The 26,609-nt window shown below is 37.5% G+C and overlaps 4 protein-coding genes across 7 annotated transcripts; 2 read left to right on the top strand and 2 right to left on the bottom strand.

Moving 5' to 3' along the window:
* The first annotated feature begins 1,434 nt into the window (after positions 1-1,434).
* On the top strand, positions 1,435-6,502 carry LOC137737412 (serine/threonine-protein kinase PBL27). 2 transcript variants are annotated; one of them, XM_088682269.1, is made up of 5 exons: positions 1,435-2,033; positions 2,780-2,976; positions 3,198-3,387; positions 4,791-5,182; positions 5,317-6,502. In XM_088682269.1, exons 1-5 carry the CDS (start codon positions 1,880-1,882, stop codon positions 5,944-5,946), a joined length of 1,563 nt encoding a protein of 520 aa, XP_088538395.1. In that variant the 5' UTR covers positions 1,435-1,879; the 3' UTR covers positions 5,947-6,502. The 2 variants fall into 2 exon arrangements, with proteins under 2 accessions (XP_088538395.1, XP_068332972.2); XM_068476871.2 differs by having other exon boundaries at positions 1,519-2,033; positions 2,780-2,980; positions 3,202-3,387.
* Positions 6,503-6,911: 409 nt separating this feature from the next.
* Positions 6,912-13,828, bottom strand: LOC137737411 (ISWI chromatin-remodeling complex ATPase CHR17). Its single transcript, XM_068476870.2, has 25 exons — positions 13,426-13,828; positions 12,946-13,080; positions 12,732-12,838; positions 12,388-12,500; positions 12,173-12,270; positions 11,875-12,054; positions 11,565-11,786; positions 11,201-11,335; positions 10,826-11,108; positions 10,660-10,733; positions 10,315-10,535; positions 10,124-10,211; positions 9,939-10,032; positions 9,665-9,853; positions 9,519-9,550; positions 9,320-9,393; positions 9,145-9,234; positions 8,965-9,034; positions 8,810-8,864; positions 8,664-8,722; positions 8,422-8,587; positions 7,856-8,034; positions 7,549-7,764; positions 7,311-7,412; positions 6,912-7,212 (listed from the first exon to the last, which is right to left on the bottom strand). Exons 1-25 carry the CDS (start codon positions 13,666-13,668, stop codon positions 7,195-7,197), a joined length of 3,243 nt encoding a protein of 1,080 aa, XP_068332971.1. The 5' UTR covers positions 13,669-13,828; the 3' UTR covers positions 6,912-7,194.
* A 3,004-nt stretch (positions 13,829-16,832) lies between these two features.
* LOC137737198 (lipase) lies at positions 16,833-21,027 on the top strand. Of its 3 annotated transcripts, none has more exons than XR_015955167.1 (11): positions 16,833-17,049; positions 17,137-17,206; positions 17,904-17,983; positions 18,292-18,357; positions 18,436-18,483; positions 18,569-18,636; positions 18,880-18,952; positions 19,029-19,190; positions 19,544-19,738; positions 20,251-20,441; positions 20,526-21,027. XR_015955167.1 is itself a non-coding variant. In XM_068476604.2 (11 exons), the coding sequence occupies exons 2-11, from the start codon at positions 17,140-17,142 to the stop codon at positions 20,737-20,739; spliced, it is 1,062 nt and encodes a 353-aa protein (XP_068332705.2). In that variant the 5' UTR covers positions 16,833-17,049; positions 17,137-17,139; the 3' UTR covers positions 20,740-21,027. The 3 variants fall into 3 exon arrangements, 2 of the variants coding, with proteins under 2 accessions (XP_068332705.2, XP_068332706.2); XM_068476604.2 differs by having other exon boundaries at positions 20,251-20,339; XM_068476605.2 differs by having other exon boundaries at positions 16,864-17,021; positions 20,251-20,339.
* A 546-nt stretch (positions 21,028-21,573) lies between these two features.
* On the bottom strand, positions 21,574-23,117 carry LOC137736571 (uncharacterized). Its single transcript, XM_068475820.2, has 2 exons — positions 22,232-23,117; positions 21,574-21,968 (listed from the first exon to the last, which is right to left on the bottom strand). The coding sequence occupies exons 1-2, from the start codon at positions 22,833-22,835 to the stop codon at positions 21,829-21,831; spliced, it is 744 nt and encodes a 247-aa protein (XP_068331921.2). The 5' UTR covers positions 22,836-23,117; the 3' UTR covers positions 21,574-21,828.
* Positions 23,118-26,609: the final 3,492 nt, after the last annotated feature.

Genomic DNA, 26,609 nt, shown 5'->3' with positions numbered 1-26,609 from the left:
GTTTAAAAAAAAGTTTAACATGTCTCATAAGAAAGTGTTATTGGTATTTCAAAAATCTTATTTTACACTCCTTATAAATGTATTTTTCTTTTCAAATATAGAAAGTTTGAAATGTAGGATAAGATTACTTATATTGTATTTGGTTTTTCAAATTTTAAGAAATTGTCAGAAATGTACTGCTACTTTGATCTCTACCCCACGGAAGAGGATTCTCTATCCTCCTATTCTCATCCCCTTTCATCCCCTCCTCTCACACATTGATTTTTGTCTTATTATCTCTATAAAAAAAATCAATATAAGATGTTGAAATGTCTTAACCGTGACCGTCCAAATAGGAGGGTATGGAAGGGTAGAGAAATTAGGAGGGTAGAGAATCCTCCTCCCTCCCCCCACAAGGTTGGATAAAACACCATGACGTCACACCTTTTATCCACTAGAGAGGAGCAACCCATCACCATCTCTCCATCCAAAGGCTCAAACCCCAACATCACGAACAATAAGACAGTCCCTACCGCACCGGATAGCAGCCCTCTTCTCTACCCAAAGTCTCTGCGTAACTAATTATAGTACATGTGTTAAGAATCGTGTGGATGCACATCCATCGGAAAGGTGGGTCCCACATTCCCGACCGTGATTATGATTATTATTATGATTATTATTAGTACATTTGTTAATTTTGACGTCCGTCCAAGTACCGTTTTTCAATGCAGTCGGAATTCGATGAAGTATCGTTATTATTTTATTTAAATTATAATATATTTATTAACAAAAATATATTATAATATATAGGATTTACATATTTTTAATTAATTTTAAAAAGTTAGGCATGTAAAAAATTATATATTGTATGAATTTTAGTGTATATATTTGACTATTAAAAATTATCATATATGAATTTAAACTTATCAAATTTACTCTCAAGGGAGGCAGATCTCAAAATTTTCTTTAGTTAAAGGACATTAATCTCCACTTGTATTTGAGAGAAGAAAAATAAGTTATTATTCGAATTTCTTCTTTAGTTTTATGGTTTTTATTTTATTTTTTCAACTCAAATTTCGTTAAGCCAATTTCTACATATTTTCTTAATAAAAGCTTATTATATTATTTAAAATTTTCAACTAATCAATTAAGATACCGTAAGCATCGAGATTTTTTTTTTCTATACAAAATTTCAGTCGGGGCAACTGCTCTAGCGGTGCCCTTGAGAGAAGCATGTTAATTTTCATCAAGCTTTATGATAATACATTAAATAAAAGAATATGTTACATGAGTTCTTAGTATTTATTAAAATTATCTATACCAAAAAATCACAAAGTCAAAAAAAAAAAAAAGATTAATTTCTTTTTTCTTGGTGGCATCAGGGCATCTTCTTATTCTTCCAAGAGATTAACATTACGTATGAGTATTTAGCTCCTGATGACTACATAATTCCATAATTAATTAAAAGTTAATCACCCCTCTTATTATTTAGTATTGTTTGTTTTGAGATATATTATTTCGTTATTGTTGGTCCGCTTATTTTACATATATTTTTAACTTGTATTATTTTTTTCGTGGGGGTCTTCTTTTTCTTTACCTTCTCTTCTTACACCACAGGACCACACCAGCTTTTTTTCTTCGATTTGTTCATCTGCTTCTTCAGATATGTTGGTCTCGATCTTCCCCTTAAATGGCCACTTGGAATCCTAGAGAGAGAGGGAGAGGGAGAGAGAGAGAGAGGGAGAAAGTGGGTGAATTTTGAAATTTTGATTGGAATTGTGAGATGGGGTTGTGTGTGTGGACTGTGGGGAAGAAGGTAGGTGATGACTGATGAGTGATTGTTGAAAAAGTTTTGAACTTTTTGTTGGGAGGCTTTTGATTTTTTGCTTGGAGTTTTGATATGGGTGGGTGCTTTCCTTGTTTTGGGTCATCCAAAAACAAAGAGGGCAGTGGTGGTGGTGGTGGTGGTGGTGTCAAGGAAGTGACCAGGAAGGACTCATCAATTAAAGAAGGCTCAGCTGCTCAGTCTCACCGTGTTACAAGAGTTAGCTCTGGTGAAAATTTCTCTCCAATTTTTTATTTTTTCAGAATTGTTTTTATTTTTTCAGGGTTTCTTTGGTTTTTGATTGGTGGATTGTGGTTGTGCTGAATTTTTTGATTTCTTTTTTGGGTTTTATGGTGTTTTGTAATCATGGGTTGCTGGTAGAATTTGTAATTGGGTTGATCTGATGCATCTGTGGTTGTTGGATGGTTTTGGTTGGTTTGGTAATTGGGGTTTTTATTGTTTCTCTGTTGGAGTAATTCCTTGTTTGTTGATTTTCTCGTATGTGTTGTTTGAATTTGAACTTGATGGAGATCTACGATTAGTTCTTGAAGTTTCGAGCATTTTTCTTTCGGTTTATAGCGTGTCGTGTTCATTCTTTGACTTTCAAATGTGAGTGAGAGAGAGATTCTGATAAGTTAAAAGTAACAAAAATTTAGATTTCATGTTTTAAGCTTTAAATTGACATGTTCATGGAATAACTGTTGTGACATTTTATGTGTGCAACAGCATGGAGTAATTGTCGTTGTTAGGAATTTGATTCTGAGGTGTTTGCTTCTGCATTTGCATTGAAGTAACATATAGGCCGGTTCAACCATTATCCTTCCTCTTTTTTTCTTTCTTTCTTCCCATATTTATGAATGTCCGTTACGCTACTGAATAGTTTCTATAACTTAAGGAAGATGTTATCTTGGCTCCTGTGTATCATAGTTTCATTGTTAACCAAAGGCCTTTTTAACTTCTTTGCTCCTTTTGCAGACAAAAAGGCTCGGAATGGTTCTGATCCCAAGAAGGAGCCACCTATTCCAAAAGATGGCTCGACAGCACACATTGCTGCACAGACATTTACCTTCCGAGAGCTCGCAGCTGCAACGAAGAATTTTAGGCCAGAATGTTTGTTGGGTGAAGGTGGTTTTGGACACGTCTATAAAGGTCGCTTGGAGAGCACAGGACAGGTAGGTTGATTGGTTTGGAATTAAATGAAGAAACATCATCAAAGCATGTTTAAGTGTTTTTCTGAGTCATTTATACAATCTGTAAGATTTAGGAACTTATTAAGCATTTTAGCGCATTTTGCATTTTCCAAAGATGATGTGCAGAATTTATTTGTAATGTCAATTGCTAATTTTATATCTAGTCCATGATAGATGTCCCCTATGGAATTATTTGTTGCCAGGTAGTTGCCGTGAAACAACTTGACCGGAATGGCCTTCAAGGAAATCGAGAGTTTTTGGTGGAGGTTCTTATGCTCAGCCTTCTGCATCACCCAAACCTTGTCAACTTGATAGGCTATTGCGCTGATGGGGATCAACGCCTCCTTGTTTATGAGTTTATGCCATTGGGATCCTTGGAGGATCATTTACACGGTCAGATTGAATTTCTCTTTTTACCATAGAAAAAGATAATGACTCTTCCTTTTTTAGTGGTGATGCATCTTATATTAAATACGTATTCTCGATAACTTGTTCTGCCTTTGTTAGTCCACGAATGTTAGTTTCCTTAAGGCGATCTTATGATCTTGCACTAGGATTTTAGGGTTTCTTTTATGGCAACATTTCTCACATGAAACAAGAGTTAATCAGGGATTCAGCTATAATAGATTACCGTCACTGAAGTAGATGGGAATGCTGATGAGTGATGATTAATTACTTAATTAGTCATTCCTGCTATTTATTTTACTATTCCGTCTTCGGCTCCACACTCAACTGCTAGCATAATCCCTTGGTTACGCTGCATGAGTTCCTTTTTTGGTCAAAGTCATAGTGTTGTTGTGCATTGTTTTCATATTTGATTATGCTTTCCATAGTGAGTTGCGGGATTCAAATCAGAAAAGCCAGTGATAAAAAAAATTATTGGAGAAGATATGGGAATGCTTTATAATTCTAAGTTCTGTAATCTAGCCATCTAGCTCCTCATTGGCTTATGACTTCTGGAATAGCTCTTTGGGTTTATTGCATTGGCGTGGCATTGTGTTTCTGTTGTAGTTCTAGGCTTGTTTTGAGTAGTGAAAGTTCCAAATTTCATATTTTTCATATTTGTCAGTCCATGGAATGTGTACATTTAGGATACTAGTAGGCTAAGAAAGGCGCACTGTGATGCACATGGGATATGTACAGAATCCTATCAAGACCTGCTCCAACGATATGAACTGCTCTTCTGATGGTCAACTATCAAGACCTGGGTTCAAGTTTACTAAGTATCCCTAGGAAACCTTTCACAGTACTAACAAGTGAACGACTAAATACTTCTATGTTAAAGAAAGAATATGTTAATTGACGGTTACTGGCCTTTGCTGCAAACTGATTACTTTTCTAACATCTAACATTCGAAGGGAGGATATGATTCAATGATGACATGGAAGAATGCGCATACATATGCCGCTATTCCTACATTTCACATGTACAAATCACTTCATTGACACATGTGTCAGGTCATTCTTATTTGATTCTACTACAAGTCAACCATTAATTACCTGTCTCTCGTACAACTGCTAGGGTTCTAGAAATAGAGGGAAGTTTTTGTGTTTGATGCCATACCCTGAATATGTGGAGATCTAAGTACTACTTAATTAAGTGCACCGAGAAGCACCAGTAAATATTGTGCTCAGTCTTATCACCAAAACCCTAATTTTGCAGTATCATTATCCCTTTTTTTCTTGGAACAATTTCTTCTCCCTTCAAATCTCTTTATTACTTACAAATCTGAAGTTTGTTTTCTATGCGTAAAATTGCTTTAAATCATCCAGATTGCTTCTCTTTTACTTGTTCAGATCTTCCATCAGACAAGGAGCCCCTGGACTGGAATACAAGAATGAAGATTGCAGCTGGTGCAGCTAAGGGTTTGGAATACTTGCATGATAAAGCAAACCCTCCCGTCATATACAGAGACTTGAAGTCGTCAAACATCCTTCTTGACGAGGGCTTTCACCCAAAGTTATCTGATTTTGGGCTTGCAAAACTAGGTCCCGTTGGTGATAAGACGCACGTGTCCACCCGTGTGATGGGAACATATGGCTACTGTGCTCCAGAATATGCTATGACTGGCCAACTCACTCTGAAGTCTGATGTCTACAGTTTTGGAGTCGTCTTCCTTGAACTTATTACAGGGAGAAAAGCCATTGATAATGACCGAGGTCCTGGAGAGCATAATCTTGTTGCATGGGTAAGTATGCATTTGTCATTTTTAGAATTTTAGTTGTCGATATTTCTTTAGTTAAGTTTTTATGACTCCGCGAATTCACTTGAAGCGCTTTCCTTTGTTTTCGTCTTTTCATTTTGTGGATCTTCGGTTTACAGGCACGGCCACTTTTCAAGGATCGTAGGAAGTTCCCGAAAATGGCTGATCCACTATTGCAAGGCCGTTACCCAATGCGAGGGCTCTACCAAGCTCTTGCTGTTGCAGCCATGTGTTTGCAGGAACAAGCGGCTACAAGGCCTCTAATAGGGGATGTTGTGACTGCTCTCACGTACTTAGCCTCCCAAACATATGATCCAAATGCAGCCACTACTCCTAGCAACAGAGGTGGTTCATCTACCCCTAGGCACAGGGATGAACGAAGGAACATGGGAGATGGGTTAGATAGCCCAGATGAATATGTACGTGGTGGGCGACATGGTTCTCCTGCTACGCATAAAAACTCACCTGATTTCAGAAAAAGAGACCCCAATAGGGACTTGAATACCGGAGTAGAATTAGGGAGGATTGAAACTGGCACTGGGTCTGGGAGAAGATGGGGTTTAGATGGGTTGGAACTACAAGAGTCTCAGAGAGACAGCCCACAAAGTGCTGGGAGAGCACGGGAAACTCCAAGAAACCGTGATCTAGATAGAGAACGTGCAGTGGCTGAGGCAAAGGTTTGGGGCGAAAATTGGAGAGAAAAGAAGCGAGCAAATGCGATGGGTAGCTTTGACGGTACAAATGAGTGAATGCAGCAACAACGCAAGTAAAATTTTCTTCCGAGGAAAAATGTGTTGTAAGTTACTGGGGGAACATTGCGATGAAAGAGATATTGCAAGAGCTAGATTCATCCTTTACATATTGGTGTCCATGCTCACTGAGGGAATACGTGCTCTGTCATCCTCCGGCTTTGGCTACCGTTTGCTTGTGATATCATTCTTGTAGTTGAGTATGGAAACTGAATGCTCAGGTATTGCGATGAAGGAAGAAACACGGTAAGAGAAAGGGATTGGAGGAATGGGGGTAGTTTAATGATTTTCGGGTAGCGCCCGACAACAGAATGGTTGTATGCAACATTTTGGTCTTTTGTATTAATTTTCCGATGCTCGTATTACAGGAGGGAGAGTTGTCGGAATGATGTGTAATTTTTGCCCCATATGATGTGTAGCCTGTACATTTTGGGGAATTAGTGAGTTTGGTTTGGATGATGGTGTTACATCTTTGTACTGTCATACAATCTCGTGTATGGATGGATTTCTGAGTCATGTTTTCGGCCTATACAGAAACGTTTGATCCCATGTAAAATTCCCTCTTTTTGTGAAGCTATTTTCACTTTCTTTGTGTTTTTTCGTCGTCTTCGTTGTTCAATTTACAAAAATGCTACTGCAAAATATTGGTTTTCATGCTCTACTTTTGCTGAAGTTATCGCAACCTCTATGGTTACCACTTAACAACATTCTAATTAGACCACCAAACCCTTGCTAGAAAACCATCGACGAGAGAGGCCCTCCAGGTCGGCAGCCAACCTGATTCAACTCTCGTCTGCTGGTATTATCAAACAATTGATGTTTTGTCCCCGTAAAAGCCTACGCCATTAAAAACTACGGCAAAGATTCAAAATTGAGTGCAAGACAGCAGTCACACGATAATAGTATAAATCAAGCTTCCTGCCCTCTAGAAAAGAAATATTTACTGCAAGTGCAGACGGAAAGAATTAACCAAAGATACATCTCATTGAATGACATCCATGGTGTTCAAAACATTGTGTAAATCAGAACTAGTCTACTTGTTTATACATCTTTATAATTCAGCCAACCCTTCCGTAATAAGATCACGGGCGCTACCAAGACCACAGGTTATGTTGAAGCCTGACCGTGATCCCAAAAACATCGGGTGAAAATGAAACTAAAAGCCTAAACTCTAACGCTCCATGCTTTTCGATGCTGAAATATCTGGATGTCTCAGCACCCAAGAACATCCAGGATCTTAATGTTTGATCATTTCCTCCTTTTTCCCTGCAAAAATTAGTAATTTCAATTATTCAAGCCATCAGCCAACATTTAAAAGGAGATTACACATCGACAAATTCTGCAACTCGACAAAAGAAACATACCGAGCTGACATAATCATCCATGGTTAATTGCTTCCTCTTCTTTCCAGAATTTGGGCTCTCAGTTGGCTGTCTACCCAAGGCCCGCTTTGATGGTGTCATGCTCTGAAACAAAACATGATACATGATAACGCATTCGCTAATTTGGGACATTTGCTTTAGAACAAGCTTGGCACTAGACCAGGAACGAAAAACAAAAAATAAAGCACAGAATAAATGTGTGCATTTGGTGCCTTCAAACCTTAGCAAGCTTCTTCTCTTTGCGGGCCTGTCTCTCCCTCTCATCGTATTCTTGGTTCTCTTTCTCCACCAATCTAATTAATGTATCACACCTCCTAGCGAGTTCCTGAGTTGTGCGAGACTTCACAAACCAATCAAAACGAAACAAGGGTGATGTGCGGAATTCTGCCTTCAATTCGTCCCAATTCCCATACCCAAGTTTGTGAACCATGCATATCTGTAGTATAATAGACACGAAAAACCACTAGAGATTAAACATAAAAAATCAGAAGTTTGTATAGAACAGATGCTATAGTCTCAAACTGTACCATGAAACGATCGCATTCTTCATTGTACAACTTTCCCTTGTTTTGACCATACTGGATTTTCAATTCCAGCCATGGATTCTTGTAACGATCCAACTTCTTCCCAATGGCTTTCATGATCTCATCTTTGCGGGAAATTCTAGCCTCACCTCTTTCAATGTTCTTAATGATCCTATCATAATCTGAAAGCACCAATAGAGTCAACAATTTGGAATCTAAGATTCCAAAATCTTAACAGCTCGCTAAACAAAACCAAAGGACATTGTATGTATAATGTACATATATAAACATAAGCGTCCCAAGTCAGCTCAATTACAAAGTATGGTTTTTTTCTGATTTGCCAGTCGAATGATATGAAATTCATACCTGGACGACCGGGAATAAAATCATGTTTTTTGGTCGGATTATTTAGATTTAAAACCAATTCATGTTGCATGTAGATAGTGTGTTTAAATTAAGGATACCAATTCCAAATCCTGCCTTTCAACATTTCCAAATAGAGCCTCGGACCTTAATCAACGACATTGTCTACCTAACCCTACAACACACAACTATTGGATACCACTTACCATTTAACTCCTTGTATCTTTCTTTAAAAACCTTTGCGTATCTTTCAACTTCCTCCTCTGTTTTCCCTTCCATCTCGGCAGCAATGCTTTTTATATCATTACGGCCATACTTCTCACAGCCCCTAATGAAGGTATTAAAATCTCTTCTACTCCAAGTAGAGAAACCCTGAAATTGACCAATTAAAAAGCTCAATAAAGAAAACCTTGACGAGAACCTCATTTGCAGCATATATTATACTTGCCTCTTCTAACAGGCTTTCCTTTTCTTCCACCTCCTCAGCAGTCAAGGGATCTCCAACTTCTAAACATTTGTACATGCAGTTAGCAGATGGAATAGCAGAAAACACAAAAGCACATGGACTCGATTCATATGAAAAACAATAAATACCTTCTGGTTCCTCCACCTCTATTGTATCTTTCAACTGATTCTTCTGATGAGTTTGCTGTGAAATTTTCAATAGAATTAAGATAGATAAATAGGGTGCAAAGGCATACATCTCAAGCCATAAATAGAGATGAAAATAAGAGTTCACTTGTACATACCATGAGGAACCGTACTTCCTTTTCATACAGCTCATTCAACCTTTGTGTGTTGAAAAATTGGAAATCATGTCTAGACACAAAAAGGCAGAATAGACCATAAATATTATTGAACATTTTAAAAGGTCAAAGAACACAACACAGATGAGAATCAGTCAACAGCTAGGATACGGAGGCACTTACAATTGAGGCATGCGTGGAATTCGAGGCTCTTTCGGTTTTGCTGGAGCACCTTGGCGCATTGTTTGCTTAAAGTATTCAGACTCTGAGTAACTAATAACGAAAGCACAAAAATTCAGAATTAGAAACTAGGAGCAAGTAAATGCAAAGTAAAGAGGCAGACAGGTAAAATCCGTACTTGCGCTTCCGCTCTCTTTTTGGTGGTTCAATCCAGTTATCGCTAACAATTTTCTTGAAATCAAGCTTGTCATCCTTCATCAGGTAAAAAGATACACATAAAATGAGTTATAAATCACAAAGATGAAGGCAAGCCAAATGAAATATACCATAACCATAAAAACTTGACAGAAAAAGAAAATTAAAAGAATAATGCCAACCTTTTCATCATCAAAGTCATACAATTCAGCAGCTGCAGAAACAGCACCAACATTAGAAAATTGCAATTTCCATTTTAACATCGATTGCAATAACAAAAATATAATCAAATGGATAAAGGGCAATAACAATAAATTGACAAACATACTATCATCCATCTTAAATTTGATAGCATCTTCAGTAAATTTTTTCATCTTTGCATCAAGCTCAGCAGTTGTCTCTTCTCCTTTAGCAATAATCCTATCTATGTCCTCATCTGTAATGGTGCTATCCTTGGAACTGAAGACCATTTCAGCACCAAACCTCACCATTTGAAGTAACTCATCTTTATTAACAGCTGCATACAAGAAGAACAGAATTAAAGGGAATAAATTTGTGTATATGCTTATTTTAAAGATCTTAGAAAAAATTGCGTTGCTTACTTTTTTGCTCTGCTAAGCGCCCTTGTTGAATCACCAAAGCATCAAGAGCAAGCTTTTTATAAGCCCTCTCAATAACTTTTTCTTCAATAGTATACTGTTTCAAATGTAAACAATTCACTGTGAGGAACTACCCATATACCAACATTACATAGTTTGAAATGTTTCAGATCAGAACAAATTCATACCTCAGTGCAGAACCGGAACACTTGAACTTCTTTCTTTTGACCAATCCTGTGAGCACGATCTTGTGCTTGCAAATCAACTTGAGGGTTCCTACAACACATCACATGTTAAAGCATATCAAACAGCTGAGGCATAGACATGCAGACAGAACAACAATGACTATCAGTATAAAGAAAATGATAAAGATGCTCACCAATCACTATCATAAAGGATGACAACATCTGCAGTGGCAAGATTAATACCAAGTCCTCCAGCTCTGGTCGATAGCAAAAATACAAATTTCTCACTTCCAGGCTTGTTGAAGGCATCAATAGAAGCATCACGATCTTCTCCGCCAGTATTGCCATCAATCCGACAATACAGGTAACCCCGTAACATTAAATAATCTTCAAGGATATCTAGCAGCCTAGTCATCTGACATTTAAACCAAGGACCATATAACATAATTGAGATACATCTCTGGGCATGCATTGCAACTTGTAATGTATTTGCTTACACTCAACATGAAAGTATAATGATTTTACAGAACAGAACTAACCTGTGAAAATATTAGGACCCTAGAATCACGCTCCTTTAACTTTGGAAGCAACTTATCCAAAAGAACCATTTTACCTACAATTGAAAATTTAACAAGGATGAGTTCGATGAGCAAACAAACAATATGCATCAATGAAGGTCAATGAATTTTAAAATGTCAAGCTTACCAGCATTTGTGATGAGATGGTCTCCAGTCGTATAAGGAGGCCCGGGCTCAGCACCTTGAAAAAGATAAGGATGATTACAGCACTTACGAAGCTGCATTGCTATGTTCAGAAGGCGCTTACGTTCTCCACCAGCATTAACAACTTCGAGATCTTTTTGTAATAAAGCCCTGTAGTACTGTTTCTGCATTTGTGACATACCTACTTTGAGTATTGTTTCTTTTTTCGGAGGCAAACCTTTCTCAACATCTGACTTCAACCTTCTAAGAAGAAATGGCCGAAGGACCTTAAAGAAGAATAAATCAAGGTGAGATATTACAATCATAAAGCAGGAGGACCAAATACTGTACTCAACCGTTGAGATGCCGTTAGCCCTACCTTGTGAAGCTGTTGAACAACCTCCTGCTGGTCGTTCTCACCAGATATTTGAAACCATTCATCAAAAGTTTCAGCAGAACTAAATATCTCTGGCAGGAGAAAGTTAAGCAGAGACCATAGTTCGTGAAGATTATTCTGCAAGTAAACCGCAGGAAAAAAAAATATTCAAGCATGCTTAAAAGGAATATTCTTGCTACTTTAAAATTAAATTTAACACAGGTTACCCTCCAAAAATTACATCCAGGCAGAAAAGATTGTAAACTTTCAAGTGTCATGCTAGATAAGCATAAATAAAACATCATCAATCAAAATTAATCCAGCATGTAGCATGTCCCAAAAATCAAAGAAAGATCAGAATTCGTACCTGAAGTGGTGTACCCGTAATTAGGAGGCGGAAGTTAGTATTATACAGCCTCATTGTTTTTGAAAGCAGTGAATTCTCATTCTTGATACGATGAGCTTCATCAATTATTATATAACGCCAGCTAAAACGGCGTAAGCAGGTCTTCTCTTTGATGGCCATTTCAAAACTTGTAACACATACATCAAAATTCCCGGCAACCAGCAGGTCCTCACGTATATGCTTCTGCAAGGTATAGAAAGTAATGAAATCTTGAACACAGTATCCAAAACATAAATAACTCGCCCATACAAATCACACAAGAATGACTTACTCTTTCATCAGGATTACCAAGAAACTTCACAGCACGCAAGATGGGGCAGAAACGCCGAATCTCATTCATCCAGTTTCCAAGAGTCGACTTTGGAGCAACTACCATATGAGGACCAGTTATTCCTCTAAACTCATGCAGGTATCCCAATAAGGAGATGGTTTGCAATGTTTTACCAAGCCCCTGATGGAAGAGAACAAAACAGATTCATCATTAAGACAGCTCACACAAAGTAAATACACAATTCAATACATGAAAGAAAGGAAACATTTAACCCCATTAGCCGCAAATTGGTGCTTACCATTTCATCTGCAAGGATTCCATTTATACCATTTTCATAGAGTCGTATGAGCCAGTTCAATCCAGCCAGTTGGTAATCCCTCATCTTCCCCTGAATGCCTGAACAAAAGGGAAAAGGAAAATCAAGTCTTAAACTTTAAACTGTGAAGTACGTCATTTGAATACAGCCTTCTGAAAGCTAGAGAAAATCAACTAGATTTAAGAAAAATCTCTCACAAGAAGGTTGTGTCAAAAGCCGTGTGGTTCCAGCCCCAGCCAAACCATCTTCTTCCTCCTTAAGGCATTCTTCATCCTCTTCCTCTTCAGTTATTTTGGAAGCATGGCGACCTCTAAATTTGTAATTAAACAAGTAAGCACCCGTAAGAACTTTTAAAATCTTACTTCACTCATGCAATAATCATAACCAATTAAAGGCATTCATCCTACTTTTTTAAACAAAAGAAATTCGAGCTCAAAAATTCAATTATCTCTTCAAGGCAAATAAATTTCCGAACACAATAATCAATGACATGATAGTATAGATTGAATACGCCAGACTCTTCAATGATTATTGAACTTACTTTCCCTTCACTTTCTTCTGAGATGCAGATGGGTCACCTTTAGCAAAATGGGCAAATAACTCTGTTTGCTGCAGAAGATACTTCAACCGTCCCTTCCCCTTATTGTTCTGCAATTAAACCAACACCAAAAAAAATCAGCTACCTTATAAAAAGGACTATATATCCAATAACAAGTACAAACGTAGCACTCTATTAACCTTTCCAATGCACTCACCATGTCAGCCTCAATGGCTGCATTTTGTGCATCCAATATTTCCTGAACCTTTTGTCTCTTCATATTTTGCATGTCTCTGAGCCTCGCCTTCTCACGTTTTCCAATTTCAGCATTACTCAAATTAGCTTCATCATCCTGCATGAAAAACAGAACCTTTGGTCAGAAAAGGTGTGCCGAAATGCTTTGGCACTTAAACCACCAAACCTTAAAGGCTCAAACCCAAGTACAATATGCAATTGAGAAATATTATCCACCAAAAGATAAATAATTTTGAGAAGTTATCATTCTTCTATCCCAAAAAAGGAGGAAGAGTAACCGATCCCTAGACCGCCAAAACCCTAGCTCAACAAATTCCCAAATCAACTTGCAACAACCCAAGCACATTCAAGCAGTAACACGTCACAACTCAGATCCAGTGAAAAGAACGAACAAAGCACCACCGTAGACACTACCGCGATGGCAAAATCATAAATGTTATACCTCTTCTTCATCCAAACCATCATCGTCGTTCTCATCGACCGGCACGTCATCGTCGGAGCCAGGGGAGTTCTCGTCGGCGGCGACCTCGTCGTCGTCGGAGTCAGCGGGGCGAGCCACGGCTTCGAGCTCCTCCTCATCGACCTCGTCCTCCTCCTGGTCGTTGATCGGCTCTTCGTCGGACGAATTGGAGCCGTTGGATAGGGCTTCGTCGGACGAAACCTGCGGCTTCGAAGCTCTCGCCATGGCGGTTGTTAATTTCTCAGATCGAGGGTTTCGTGATGAAAGAGGAGAAGAGTGAGAGATAAAAAGAGAAAAGAGAGAGGGGCCGGCTCTAAATTTTGGATTTTTGAAGCCCCTGGGCGAAAAATAATGAAAAGTTGAAACCTTTGAAAGTTTTGCGAGAGTGGTGTGCTTCGGGGGCGGAGGAGGTTATTAAATAGATGTGTTTACAGCCGTCCGATTTGGAAACTGAGATGTGCGGTTTAGAAAAGCGTTGGTGGGAAACATCAGAATTTCCCGCCAATTGAAAAGTGTGATTTCCCGCTCCTGTGTAATTGGGTCGTTGGTCCTGTACCTCATGGGTCGGGTTCCCGGGTCATCGCCTCAAACTTTTTTTTTTTTTTTGGGTTTGAATGCCCTTTTGGGTCTAAGGGCTCGATTTTTTTTTAATATTAGGAAGCCACGATCTGTTAACTCGAAATTTCGAGTTTATTCTTCTTATTAGAAACGTTATTCTATATTAGGAGGTAATGATTTGTTGACTCAACTTATTGAGTTTACTTAGTGCGTAATTACTTTGATACCAAGTTAACAAAATATACAAATTCTAAGTTATGTCTTATTCTTCGTATGAAAACAATATATATGATTTATATATGGTTTTTTTTTTTTTTTAAGTTAAAAACATAGGAGGTATTCCATCACTCATAGATAATAGACCAATGTCATTTCTATGCAGTTCCAGTACCACATCAGGAGGTAGTATATTTTTGTCCTTAAGGCAAACGATACACCAAAACAGAGTTCGTAATCCTAAAAAAAATGCATTCATAGGGATTGAAACTTGGATCGGAGTTCCAAATTGTTACTCGTTTTCCACTAAACCAACTCCATTAAGTTGGTTAAAAGAGACTACAATAGAAGAAAACCAATCCTAATTAGAAGAGACAACAAAAAGGGGGAATGATGAAATAAAAAGTTATAAAACCAACACTGAACGCACAGCCTACACCTTGAGCATCGAAATTCTATCGGCTTTATTTCCTTTCCCTCATCAACCGGTTTGGGATCGATCAATCGAAGTGGAGGTGCATCTGTAATTAGTTAGCAAAGTGGTGCCCCGAAGCATTTCCCAACTGGGGTACCATAAGAAAATTTGCCCATTCACACCAACACCTAAAAGTTGTTTCGCGTTGTGAGTCAAACGTGCATCCATACCTTCCATTGTTACATTTACAAGTTACAACAGCAGTCGACGGTTGTCGATCAACTTTATTTTATGTTACAGCTTCCTCGTGATCAAGTGAGGTATTAGTGCACTGAATTCTTGATACAGCAGAAGTGATATGTTAAGGAATCATGAACGGTCACCTTGTAGAATTCTGGAATGCTAGAGTATTGAGAGAAACTCTCTTTTTTTAATGAGATTTTTATTTTGTAATATCGAATTAACTTATACATAATTTTTCAATTTGTCATATGAACTTAAGTTTAAGCGATTTGTCATATTAATTTTCTGAAATCATTAATTTGTCATCTAAAATAAATAATGTGCCTCGCACAAAATAACAGTTCCCAAAAATATTTAATCACTCTAACTCCGTTAAGTTTTTCATATAAAATAAATAATGTGCCTCGCACATGACTTATGTTCAAAGTTCTTTCAGATTTCCTTTTCATAAATTCTTGACTTCTCTTTATTCTAAGGGAGTTTTAACAAAACACTCATAGTACTGTTCACTTTTAACGAAAAACCATATTTATACATTTCATTGATACTATTAACTATACCTTTAAAAATGGTTTTTCATTAAAAGGGAAGTTTTTTGAACTTTTCATTAGTTATCCTTTATTCTAAACCCTTAAATTTTGACTAATTAAATATTTACGGTGAACTACCAAAAATGTACATTTGACTTACTAAAGTGGAGTTGTAGTTAATTGAAAGATTTGAGAATTCAACGTGGTCCATGATGTCCATAAAAAGGTCGTAGTCAATCATGGCAGTCTCTTTTATTTCATTGCAATGATAATAAAAAAGTGTTAGTCCACAAGCAGAAGAATCAAAATCTCATTGTCACAAACAAGGGCAACATGAAAAATTTCATCCAACTTTACCATAGATTGGATGGTCCTTAATGACTATATTTTTGGGAACTGTTATTAGCATTCTGAAAATTTCAATCTACATTCATTACAAGTGTTTTTTTTCTTCTAATTATAAAAAGTTTGGAGTGCAAAATAAGATTTTTAGAATGTCAATAACAATTTCCATATTTTTAGCCATCTTCAATTTGAAACACATAAAAAAGTGTGTATATCTTTCCCCTTTTTTGAATAGGAAACCATCAAATCATCACAGCTCAACCCCTTTTTGTGCTAGATAGAAAGCTTAACAGAGTTAAAATAAGATACAAAATTAAAGATTTTAGAAAGTTGACATGACAGATAGCTTAAAATTTGAGTTCATATGACAAATTGAAAAAAAATTCATTTGACATTTCACAAAATTCCCTTTCTCCATACTCCAAAGTATCCATACAAAATTTATTCCTTTAATAAAATAGTACCACTATACTTTCTCAATTTGATTGAGATATAATTTAGTTTCATTTATCAAAATCTTGACTCAACTTTTTCCTTATTTAATAAAACGAGGATTCGAATTAAAGAGATGTTTTTCAATATTGGGAAGTTAAGAATCATAAGGCCAATAGGCAGTTTGTACAATCTAGACTTATTTTGGACGTAGTTTGCTTCTAATTGATTTACATATAGAAGCGCAAACATAAATACATTACTTAGAGCAAGTGTGTTTTCTCTCGTTCAAAACTCCATCTATGTACTTTTAAATAATTTAAATTAAAATATCAATTATATCGAAGAACAAAATAAGTTCACATACGATCAAAAGATATGTTGACATGATAAAATTGGTCAACAAATAAAAAAAATATAATGATTAGCAAGGTTGTTGAAAAAAATTAGCAAGGGGGAAAATTCATGTGATCCAAACCCAATCCTATACGAAATTAAAATACACATCAGCACGTGCAATTCCACACGCTTCAAACACCGGCAATGTACCGTAATTACCCTCCAATCGTGGCCCTCAAAAACACTTAGAGACAAGATCAACGGCTAAGGAACAGATAAATAAAGGATAATTTCGGAAGTCTACACAAAACGAACAAACTAGTTTTCTCTTTTGCCTCGTCAACTGCTTTTCTTCGGTCTCCCTCTACAATCTTACCGCGTTGCCAACCACCACAGCAAGATCTTCGAAACGGTGCGTCGCGATCATACCACGGTTGCACGGTCGCAAAATCCACCTAAATTCGATAGTCTTCGGAGCTCCGAAGCCGCTGCTGGGTGGGGTGAGTGGAGTGGGACGTCGTGGCGGTGGTCGGTTTCTCTAATTTTCTGATTGTTTGAAATTAATAATTGCTGAATTGTGCCCTAATTTGTTTTTATTTGCTGTGAAATTATCAGGCCATGGAGAAAAGAAGATGGCTGGTATTGGTAATATTAACGTGGATGTTTGTTTTCTCTGCTGGGAGAGGTAAATTTTCAATTTTTGCATCAAAAGTTTTATCTTTTATGTTTTATTAAACATGTTTATGTTCATGGCGGTTGATTAGAGGCTTTTTCGTTGTGTATATCGAAATTGTAAATTGGGTTTGAAGGGAATTTGATGGTTGGAGAAGAATTAGTTCAGGGGATTCAATGGGTCATTAGAGTCATTATTCTCGTTTGGAAGTGCTTTTAGAATAGCTAAGCAAACCAAAAGCCCTTATGGCAAGGTTTGGTAGAGAAAGTTAAAAGTGCTTTGCAGTTTTGAAAGTGAAAGTGCTTCCTGGAGTGGTGATTTATGAAATCCATTTAATAGAAGCACTTTCAGTAACAGCGCTTATGAATAGAAGTGCTATTTAGAAAAGAATTTGCAAACTGTCTATGAATGCCCTTGCAACAATGTGGTGCTTGTTGGTTTTACCTTCTCATAGATTACTAAAGGATGGTTTGGTATCAGTCTGTTAGGGACTAAAGAGGTTCTATATTCACTTAGGAGAAGATAATATGTGATGAGAACTGTACCATTATAAACTGGTGGTGTACATCAGATTCTTTGTGTATTTTTGTTTCGTTTTTGTTTTTGGGTTGTGCAGAATTATAGATCAAAATAGTTGGAGGCAGAATTTAGTTGTTTTGAACTTCTCGGACCCATTTTAACGGGGAGTAATTTCTTCTTACAAATGCAGAACTGAAAATTAAGCACAACGATCATGGCCCCATATACAATCATACACTTGCCACTATACTAGTGCGATATGCTTCTACAGTAAGTTTCATCAGATTTTTGCTTGTGTCACCATTTATGGGGATTTGGTTTGTAAAAATTTATGTTACAGAAACATTTAGCCTCACCATTTCCCTTGCAAATCTTTACCATAAGCGTTGTCACTTGTCAGTCATGGTGTGTTGTAATTGTGACATAGAAAAAGGTTGGTTTATGGGAAGTATTGAATCTGTCTAAACAATGAGGAAACCAAATGGAGATTTTCTGGATTATATATCAAGATTTGAATTATTAGAGTATGTACCTGCTATAAGGTCCGTAACAATTGAAATCAATTTCTGCTCTTGTAGGTTTATTTGTCAGATTTGTCGGAGCTGTTTACTTGGACATGCTCATGCTGTAATGACTTGATTAAGGTACGGAGACGTATCTGATTAATTTGAAATTCTTATGCTTGAAAATCGTTGCCCTTATTCCTCATTTCAATGGAACAGGGGTTTGAAATGATAGCGATTATTGTTGATGTCCAGCATTGCTTACAGGTGCAATTTCATAGTTCAGCCTGGTTTTATGTGTTAAAGTTATTTCTTTGCTGCCTCTGTATGACATAGTCATTACTTTTTCCAGGCTTTTGTTGGAGTGGCACAAGATCCCAATGCTATTATAATTGCATTTAGAGGGACTCAGGAACACAGGTGCGGTGCTAGAGTATTTATCATTCTCAATTAAAGTTTCTGCTGAATTAGTTATTGAGCCCAAACTATGACATAGGTGAAGAGAAAATTGAAACATACAATGAATAAAGATGTGGATTCAGAATGTAATGGAAAATTATATCTACGTTTGTTTGCTTTTCCTTTAAATATAACTATATGTATCTCTATGGGCATACAGAATTGGATTGAAGACTTATTTGTGGATTTGCTTTATGTGTACAGCATACAGAATTGGATTGAAGACTTATTTTGGAAACAACTTGATCTAGATTACCCTGGCATGCCTGATGCAATGGTATTGCAGTAAAGTTTCTCTACTTTGTTACTTGCTGGAATGTAAAGTATCAGTTCTCATTCTTTTTCTGTTTTAGGTGCACCACGGGTTTTATAGTGCTTACCACAACACAACCATACGCCCTGGAATTCTAAATGCTGTGGAAATAGCCAGGGAATATTATGGAGATATTGGCATCATAGTTACAGGACATTCAATGGGAGGGGCAATGGCTTCATTTTGTGCTCTTGATCTAAGGGTAATCATAATTAAGCCAGTCTCCATTTTGCAAGATATGTTTGAGTTTTTCTTTCACTACCGTTCATCTTGTTTTCGGTCGTCAGTATACCTGTCAGGGCCTGACTCATGTGTTTTATAACTTGGTTATTGCCAATTGAGCCTTGATTGGTTTTTTTTTTTTCCCTTTCATTTTAACTGATCAAGATATGTTAGTATGCCAACAACATTTCTTGAATGGTATAAATGTTGAACTTATTCCAGAGGGGTGTTTGAATAGTTTAATTGCATTCACTGCTTGCTGAAATTGTAGTCTATTCTGGAAGCATGTTCTTCAAACCGGTAACATTGAATGTTTTTTTTTTTAATTCCCAGGTCAATCAGAAAGAGAAAAATGTTCAAGTTATGACATTTGGACAACCTCGTATTGGTAATGCAGCTTTTGCATCATACTATAGTACACTTGTACCAAACAGTATACGAGTAACAAATGCACATGATATGGTGCCTCATTTACCTCCATACTATACTTATTTTCCTCAGAAGACATACCACCACTTTCCACGAGAGGTATTCTCTTAGCTGACATTGCTGGATTACTTATGCCTTGACTTTGAAACTATAAGATCTATTAGAAAAATAAACCGATTAAGTAGTTTCTTCTAGCAAATCTATCTGTGGCAAATTTTCAGTATTTTATGTTTTTCTAGCCCACAGAGGTGGATTAGTTACACATTCAGTTCAAAGCCTTTAAGATCAATAAAAAAATAAACTGATTAAGTAGTTTTTTGTAAAATATCTGTTTGTGGCTAGGGTTTCAATTTTTATGCTCTTTATATAATGCCAATTATTTCTGAATAGCTTAAGATTATGTGAAATATTTGTAAGTCATGAGAATATTGTCAGATGATATCCAAATTACAATTTCTGGTCATATTTTGAATAGGTGGATGAATATTATTGAACACGACTCCTTGATATACACTTGCACACGGCACTTGGATCATAATTTCGTATATTTATGACATTTTTTTGGGAGTTTCTTTCTCTTCAGACCATTGAAAGCCTTATTCTGATTCTAGGTGTGGCTTTATAACCTTGAAGTTGGAAGTCTTGTTTATGAAGTTGAGAAAATCTGTGATGAATCAGGCGAGGACCCAACGTGCAGCAGGTAATCCAAGTCTTCGTTGTGATATCATTGAGAGTTGTCTCTTTGATTCCGTTCTTTCATCATGTTTCGACACATAGCAGCTCGCTGGTGCAGTCTTCTATGGTTAGAATAATAATAAAATAATGAAGTTGAAAAGAATAATCTGATCCCAAAAATATGATACAAGTTCTTGGGACGCTTTTGCAGGTCAGTGAGTGGGAACAGCATTTCGGACCATTTAGTTTATTATGGTGTTGACTTAATGGCCAAGACATGGAGACGGTGCAAAATTGTGATGGGTACTGGTATAGCAGAGTACAGCAGAACAGATCTTGGAGGAAATTTTATACTGTCCAGAGATCTTGCAACTTCTGTTCTCAAGTTGAACGCAGCGCCTGACACTGGGGCAAAACCTCTGTAGATTGCTGGCCATGTTTTCCCTTGGAAAAATCTGAGAGAGGTCAGTTGTAGGTATATGTCCTGGGAAAGCTGTTTCGTTGTATGCCTAAAAGCTCTTGCTTTTCAGAAGCCATAGCTGATGAACATCGTGGGTTATGATGGGGCTGCGGATGACTTGTGTATATATGAATGTGCTCATCTTCGTTCTTTGGGATTGCTGACATTGTGTTGTATATATAATGGTTGTTCGCTACGCAGAAATGTTACAGTTTGCGTAATAATAAGTATACCAATTACTTATTAGATCAAATACTTTTGGATCTTTGGGCTCACCGGTTTAGCTCGGTTGTCAACCCAGGAGAAGATCTTAGGTGCAACCGGGTTTTATAACGAGACCACATTGACGTAACGCTGGTCAAATGACGCAACATTTCCTTATCATTTCCAGTGGGTTTAATCAATTAACCTACCAAGCCGGTGCGGTGCTTTAATTTGATTACACGGACACGTTGACACTTCGTTTTCATCCCTTATAATTCAAGCGGCTTAATCAATTAACCAAGTAAGATGGTCCAAAATTCAAATGTCATTTCTGGTTCAAGCATAGGAAACCACCAGGAAATGCCTTCCCGTCAAAGTTTCTTCATTTTTACTGTAAGATAATTTTATAAATTACTCTAATTTACATGGAGGCGGATTCAAGTATATAGGTGCAACGAGGTTGACATACTGTCATGGCTAACCGTTCTAATTCACGTCTACCTATTACATTAATATTAAGTGGTTGAATTTGGTCGAATTTGGTCGAATTTGGTCGATAAAAGCGAAATTGAACAAATTTTGAAACGGAAAGTAATTCCAAGAATACAACAGACAGTACTACTACATATTCTCTGTTCAAGTTCCATGTTATATGCATAGCAAGATCAGCTTTGGAGGACAGCAGAAAACCTATAAAAACTAGGTGATTGATCAATTACAAACACAAAAGCTGAGTGAGAAGCTTTAGCTTTCCTAATTCAACTGCCCTTCGCACTTAGCTTGTCTTCTCATCCTTGGCTGGGGAATCACCCACATATTGTTCCTGCACTCAATTATTTGTAGATTCAGATTAATTCTTCACTTCTTCAGCAGGGATTGAAACTTCAGGTTCAGCGGCTTCAGCCACTTCGGCTTCAACAGTGGTTGTAACTGCCACTTCTGTTTCCTTCACCGAATTCTCCTCCGGTTTCTTTACAGGCTCTTCTGTACCTACACAATAACCAAATTAAGTTAGCAGACATTTCGTTAGATGGTAATATACACGTTTCCTAACGTATGTTTATATTGTCAAACTATGCGTTTGCTTGATACGTTTGTAGCGAAATTGGACACAATCAATAGGTCAGATTCACAGTTCGGCAAGAGAATGCTTCCTTTCAGAAATAAGACCTACTCGACGTGATCATGTATGCATGCAAATATGTATAGCTTTTTAAAAATGTTGAGGTAAAGCAACATTGAGGTTTACAAACCCTTATTTTGTGTCTCCACCGCTGGAGTTTTTGTTTCTGCAGCTGGCAGATGTAATTCGTTATCGTCCTCTGCAATATCATCATCTACCTTGAAGTGCAAGTTTCCCTTACTTCCATGGCGTGGAGTATAATAGTCCGACGTCCCAGACCGTCCCTCAGAAATAATCGCGTCAATTCCTTCCTCATCCAATTTCCTCGACGAAAAGAAACGATTCGGAGAACCATGCGAAATCAATCTCCCCGCGGCCTCGTCGTGCTCTTCTTTGTCACCTTTTTCCAATACTTCCTTACCACCATCTTCTCCGTCCTTGTTATTTACCTTTATGTCCTTCACATTCACATTCACATTCACATCATCGGCCACCGCAGACGCCTCGCCACCACCACCAACATTATTGGCGATCGCATTGTCCTCCTTGACTTGTTCTTCTTGTTGGTCATGTTGTTGTTGGTGTTGCACCGATGAGTTTGCGGCGCTGTCATTGTTTTCAAGGACGGTTTCTATGTCTTTGCTCTTCTTGGAAGGATCGGCAACACTCGATTTCTTGCGGCGGAGGATGGTGTTGGTGGTGGCAACCGCCAGCTTTGATTCCCCGCAACCCATTGTTCTATATTTTGTGTGTTGTTAGGTCTCGGAGATGTAAAGATCAGGGTAATCAAGAGAGACCGAGACAGAATAATTAATGTCTCGAGCTCCCTTTAATAATATGAGGCAGAGAGAGATGTGACAAATGGAAGAAATGGAAGCTGTTTTTTTTTTTTTTGTTATTTGTTTGTGTTGGAGCTGTGGTTTGAACGGGTGTAATTTGGTGGCGTGCATATGTGATATGTGTACGTAGCTTATATATACAACCGTTTTATTCGTTGTGTTTTGAAGGTGGAGATGGGTTTATATCTTGGCAGCTCATCATCATTAACACAACAATGTGGCTTGATGTATTTTTAGATATATATGTAAAGTGGCAGCCAGGCTAGCTATAGGTTAGTGATTATAAGGAAACATTTTACTGATGAGTTTTACATATAATTATTGTGTTGGTTCATTGTGTGACTTATCTCAATTCTCTAAAAGATTAGAATATTTTTGTATCAAGAAAAAAGAGAGTAAACTTGGATTAAAGTGAGACAAACTACAATTAGTTTGGATTGGTTTAGTTTGACCTACTTGGGAAACACCTACGTTGCACCAAATAGCATGTATCATTTATACTGTTTTTGTTGGAAATATATGCAAATAATATAAGGGAATTCGATATAGGACATACCTAGCGGAATGAAGAATTCTAGATCGCTGTCTCATTTTTATGAACTGTTGCTCGAAGCACAAATAAGGACATCTCCAGAGAAGGATTTAGGTGTATCTACCCTAGCTAGATTGCCTATGTACCTTGTGCCAATGCACAAGGACCAAACACAATATTAATCCATCCAACATAGGGTGTGGTATTGATATGTGTTCTTTGTCCCACATTGACTGCTTTATTCTCTTGCCCTCCTAGCCACTATATGAAGAGGGCTTTGGGGAAGAGAGAAGAAAAACTAAGGGAGACAATTCTCTTTTCTCTTTTCTCTCCACTCTTCTAGTAATCTTTTTCTCTCTTAGTTCCCATGGTAACATATGAGAATTAGATGAGCTAATTGAGATGATGTCAATACTCTATGTGGATGAATGTGAGATGTAAGATTTATATAATATTTGCATTATATAAAACGCTCTTAATCCATCCAATATAGGGTGTGTTATTAATATGTGTTCTTTGTCCCACATTGACCGTTTCATTTCTCCTCTCCTTTGGGGAAGGGAGAAGACACACCAAGAGAAAATGAAACGATTGATGTAGATCAAAAAACACATGTGAATAACACACCTTATATTAGGTAAATTAATATTGTGTTTTATATAATGCAATTATTATAGAAATCCTACATCTCTCAAGAGAAAATGAACAATTGATAGAACAAAAAACACATGTGAATAACACACCTTGTATTGGGTGGATTAATATTGTGTTTTATATAATACAATTACTATGGAAATCCTGCATCTCTCAATCACCCACAGAGTGTTGGCATCATCTCAATTAGCTCATCTAATTCTCATCCATTATTGTTTACCTCATACAAGAATTAAGAGAGAAAAAGAGTGAAGAGATTTTCCCCCTCTCTATAGAGTTAAGAAAATTGTTTATCTTGGTATGTCTTCTCAATTCCCCAAAGCCCTCTTTATATAACAACTAGGTGATGAAGAGAAAATGAAACGGTCAATGTGGGACAAACAACACATCAATACCACATCTTATATTAGGTGGATTAATATTGTGTTTTATGTAATACAATTATTATAATCACCATCTTATATATTGACAACATGTCCTTATTATTAGATGGGTATTGTTAGTTATTTGATGTGGTGTTGAAGGTATTGCGCGGAAATTCTCCAATAACATTAGTCGAAAATTGCTTATTGTCGATGAATTAAGATGACAGCACACACTCAATGCAACTGCAAGCATTATAAGAGAAAAAAATAGCAACAAGTCAACAACTACCCTAATTAGTAATTATATTGGTAACTGTTGTTGGGAAGACGATGACGTTGTGACACATCCCGATTAAAATCAAGGCGTGCTGCCCGTCATGTGAGGGTGACGTAGCCATGTGTATAGTGCGGAAGCAAAAGATAATAATAAAAGTACGAATAAAAAAAAACCAAACTACTAAAAAAAAACTGGTTAAGGTAACACACTAATACGAGACTAAGCGTGATAAACATAATCAGAGCACAAAGAGCTTAAGTGCAGTCCAGAAGAACGAATACTAATTACACAACACCCAAAGGTGATCCTACATTTGTGATGTTCTGTCAGAACCACCGTCAAGTCCTCGTGAGCCACCAAAGCGCTTCTAACTAGAACCTGGAGGGGCGTAAAACAGAAAATGTGAGCGGGCAAAAACAAAGTTTTTCAAAATCATTTCATTATCAAAAGTTATAACCCCTCGCCGTAAAACCTGTGTAGTTTCCCAGAAAATAGAATATACACATATATCGAAAACATGTCCAGAAATATGCCATGTCGAATGCCTCCACATAAAATGTAAGTAACCCAGGTAATGTCAATCAATGCAAGTAACATGTCAACCGGAGTCACCTAATGTGACCTGTACGGCTGAATCTAGAACTCAAATATCCAACTCATTAACTATACCTGCACACGAGTCGGAACCACCTAAAGTGGTCTGTACGACAGGACTGGGTGTAAATAAATACGCTCAAGTGCTACGATCACTTGAAGACTGGGTGAATAATCGCGGGTCACCTACGAGTCGGAACCACCCATAGTGGTCTGTACGACAGGACTGTGCACTTAACTTGGATCCAAGATGAGCGTGTGGTGCGGGAGGTGAACATCACGTGAAGGACTGTGCCCTACTCTGGGTGGGAACACTAACACCGGGGGTGCAGGTTATGAGCTCTCTATGTATCTCACATAACCACTAATTCACAATTATAATCCATAAACTTACCTGGCACTTAACTGTGCGTCCGCAGGACTAAACATACATATATGCAACTACTAATGCATAAATAAATCGGCAAATGTTATGCATGACATTTAAAACATATAAACATTCAATTTCATTTTCTGGGAAAAACCACAAGTATATAAGTATATACGGAAAACCAAAAGCCCACTCATTGATATGTAGAAGGGTCGTAACCCCCTTGCCTCGAGTGACTGCGCTCGTCCTCAGGATATGTCTCACCTATATGCGAAACAACTATAAAAACGTCAATTTAAAGCACATAACCAAAACTAGGTAATAACTTCTCATAAAATGCTCAAATGGGATGTTTAGATATACCAACGTGACCTACTCAACCTCACGAACATCCCCATATTTTTAAAATAATTTTCCGAGACCCCACGCGCCGGCGAGGGCACGGCCTTACGCGCGGCCACGTGCCAGTCACACTGACGGTGTCAGTTAACGCCGTCAGGAATATTCTGTTAAACCCTAACGGATTCCGTTAAATCTAACTGACAGCGTCAATCCAAAACTGACGGAATATACCGCTTTCTTCTCCGGCGAAACGCCGGTCGCCGGAAACCTGGAAAATTTTCAAATCCTTCGTTCTCACTCGTTTCTTCACCAATTTCTATGAAATTTGCATAAATGGAAAGTTGGAGATGAGAAGAACAACGTTATACCTGTTTGAAACCTCAAAGATCACAGGATCTCGCCGGAAAAATTCAAGAAAAATCGGCCAAACTTGCAACTCACGATCCCGACGTCCAATTCCACTCAACGAACCACCATGAGCTTCCTAAGGACCTCACTAAGCTTCCTATAAGCTTCAAATTCCCTGAAAGTCAAT

The sequence above is a fragment of the Pyrus communis genome, chromosome 13 (genome assembly GCF_041283825.1).
Source record: "Pyrus communis isolate YQ-2024b chromosome 13, ASM4128382v1, whole genome shotgun sequence".
NCBI classification, from domain to species: domain Eukaryota; kingdom Viridiplantae; phylum Streptophyta; class Magnoliopsida; order Rosales; family Rosaceae; genus Pyrus; species Pyrus communis.
This window is presented reverse-complemented; position numbering and strand designations above follow the sequence as displayed.

What these genes read in the sequence shown, in the direction of transcription:
- LOC137737412 (XM_088682269.1), top strand. Translation starts at nt 1,880, where the DNA reads ATGGGTGGGTGCTTTCCTTGTTTTGGGTCATCCAAAAACAAAGAGGGC. An exon ending in CTTGGAGGATCATTTACACG is followed by an intron (nt 3,388 to 4,790) that starts GTCAGATTGAAT and finishes TTACTTGTTCAG; the next exon opens with ATCTTCCATCAGACAAGGAG. An exon ending in AGCATAATCTTGTTGCATGG is followed by an intron (nt 5,183 to 5,316) that starts GTAAGTATGCAT and finishes TTCGGTTTACAG; the next exon opens with GCACGGCCACTTTTCAAGGA.
- LOC137737411 (XM_068476870.2), bottom strand. Translation starts at nt 13,668, where the DNA reads ATGGCGAGAGCTTCGAAGCCGCAGGTTTCGTCCGACGAAGCCCTATCC. An exon ending in GCGCTTAGCAGAGCAAAAAA is followed by an intron (nt 9,854 to 9,938) that starts GTAAGCAACGCA and finishes TCTTGTATGCAG; the next exon opens with CTGTTAATAAAGATGAGTTA. An exon ending in AAGAATGCGATCGTTTCATG is followed by an intron (nt 7,765 to 7,855) that starts GTACAGTTTGAG and finishes ATTATACTACAG; the next exon opens with ATATGCATGGTTCACAAACT.
- LOC137737198 (XM_068476604.2), top strand. Translation starts at nt 17,140, where the DNA reads ATGGAGAAAAGAAGATGGCTGGTATTGGTAATATTAACGTGGATGTTT. An exon ending in ATGTCCAGCATTGCTTACAG is followed by an intron (nt 18,484 to 18,568) that starts GTGCAATTTCAT and finishes TACTTTTTCCAG; the next exon opens with GCTTTTGTTGGAGTGGCACA. An exon ending in TTTGTGCTCTTGATCTAAGG is followed by an intron (nt 19,191 to 19,543) that starts GTAATCATAATT and finishes TTTAATTCCCAG; the next exon opens with GTCAATCAGAAAGAGAAAAA.
- LOC137736571 (XM_068475820.2), bottom strand. Translation starts at nt 22,835, where the DNA reads ATGGGTTGCGGGGAATCAAAGCTGGCGGTTGCCACCACCAACACCATC. An exon ending in GGTGGAGACACAAAATAAGG is followed by an intron (nt 21,969 to 22,231) that starts GTTTGTAAACCT and finishes GTTATTGTGTAG; the next exon opens with GTACAGAAGAGCCTGTAAAG.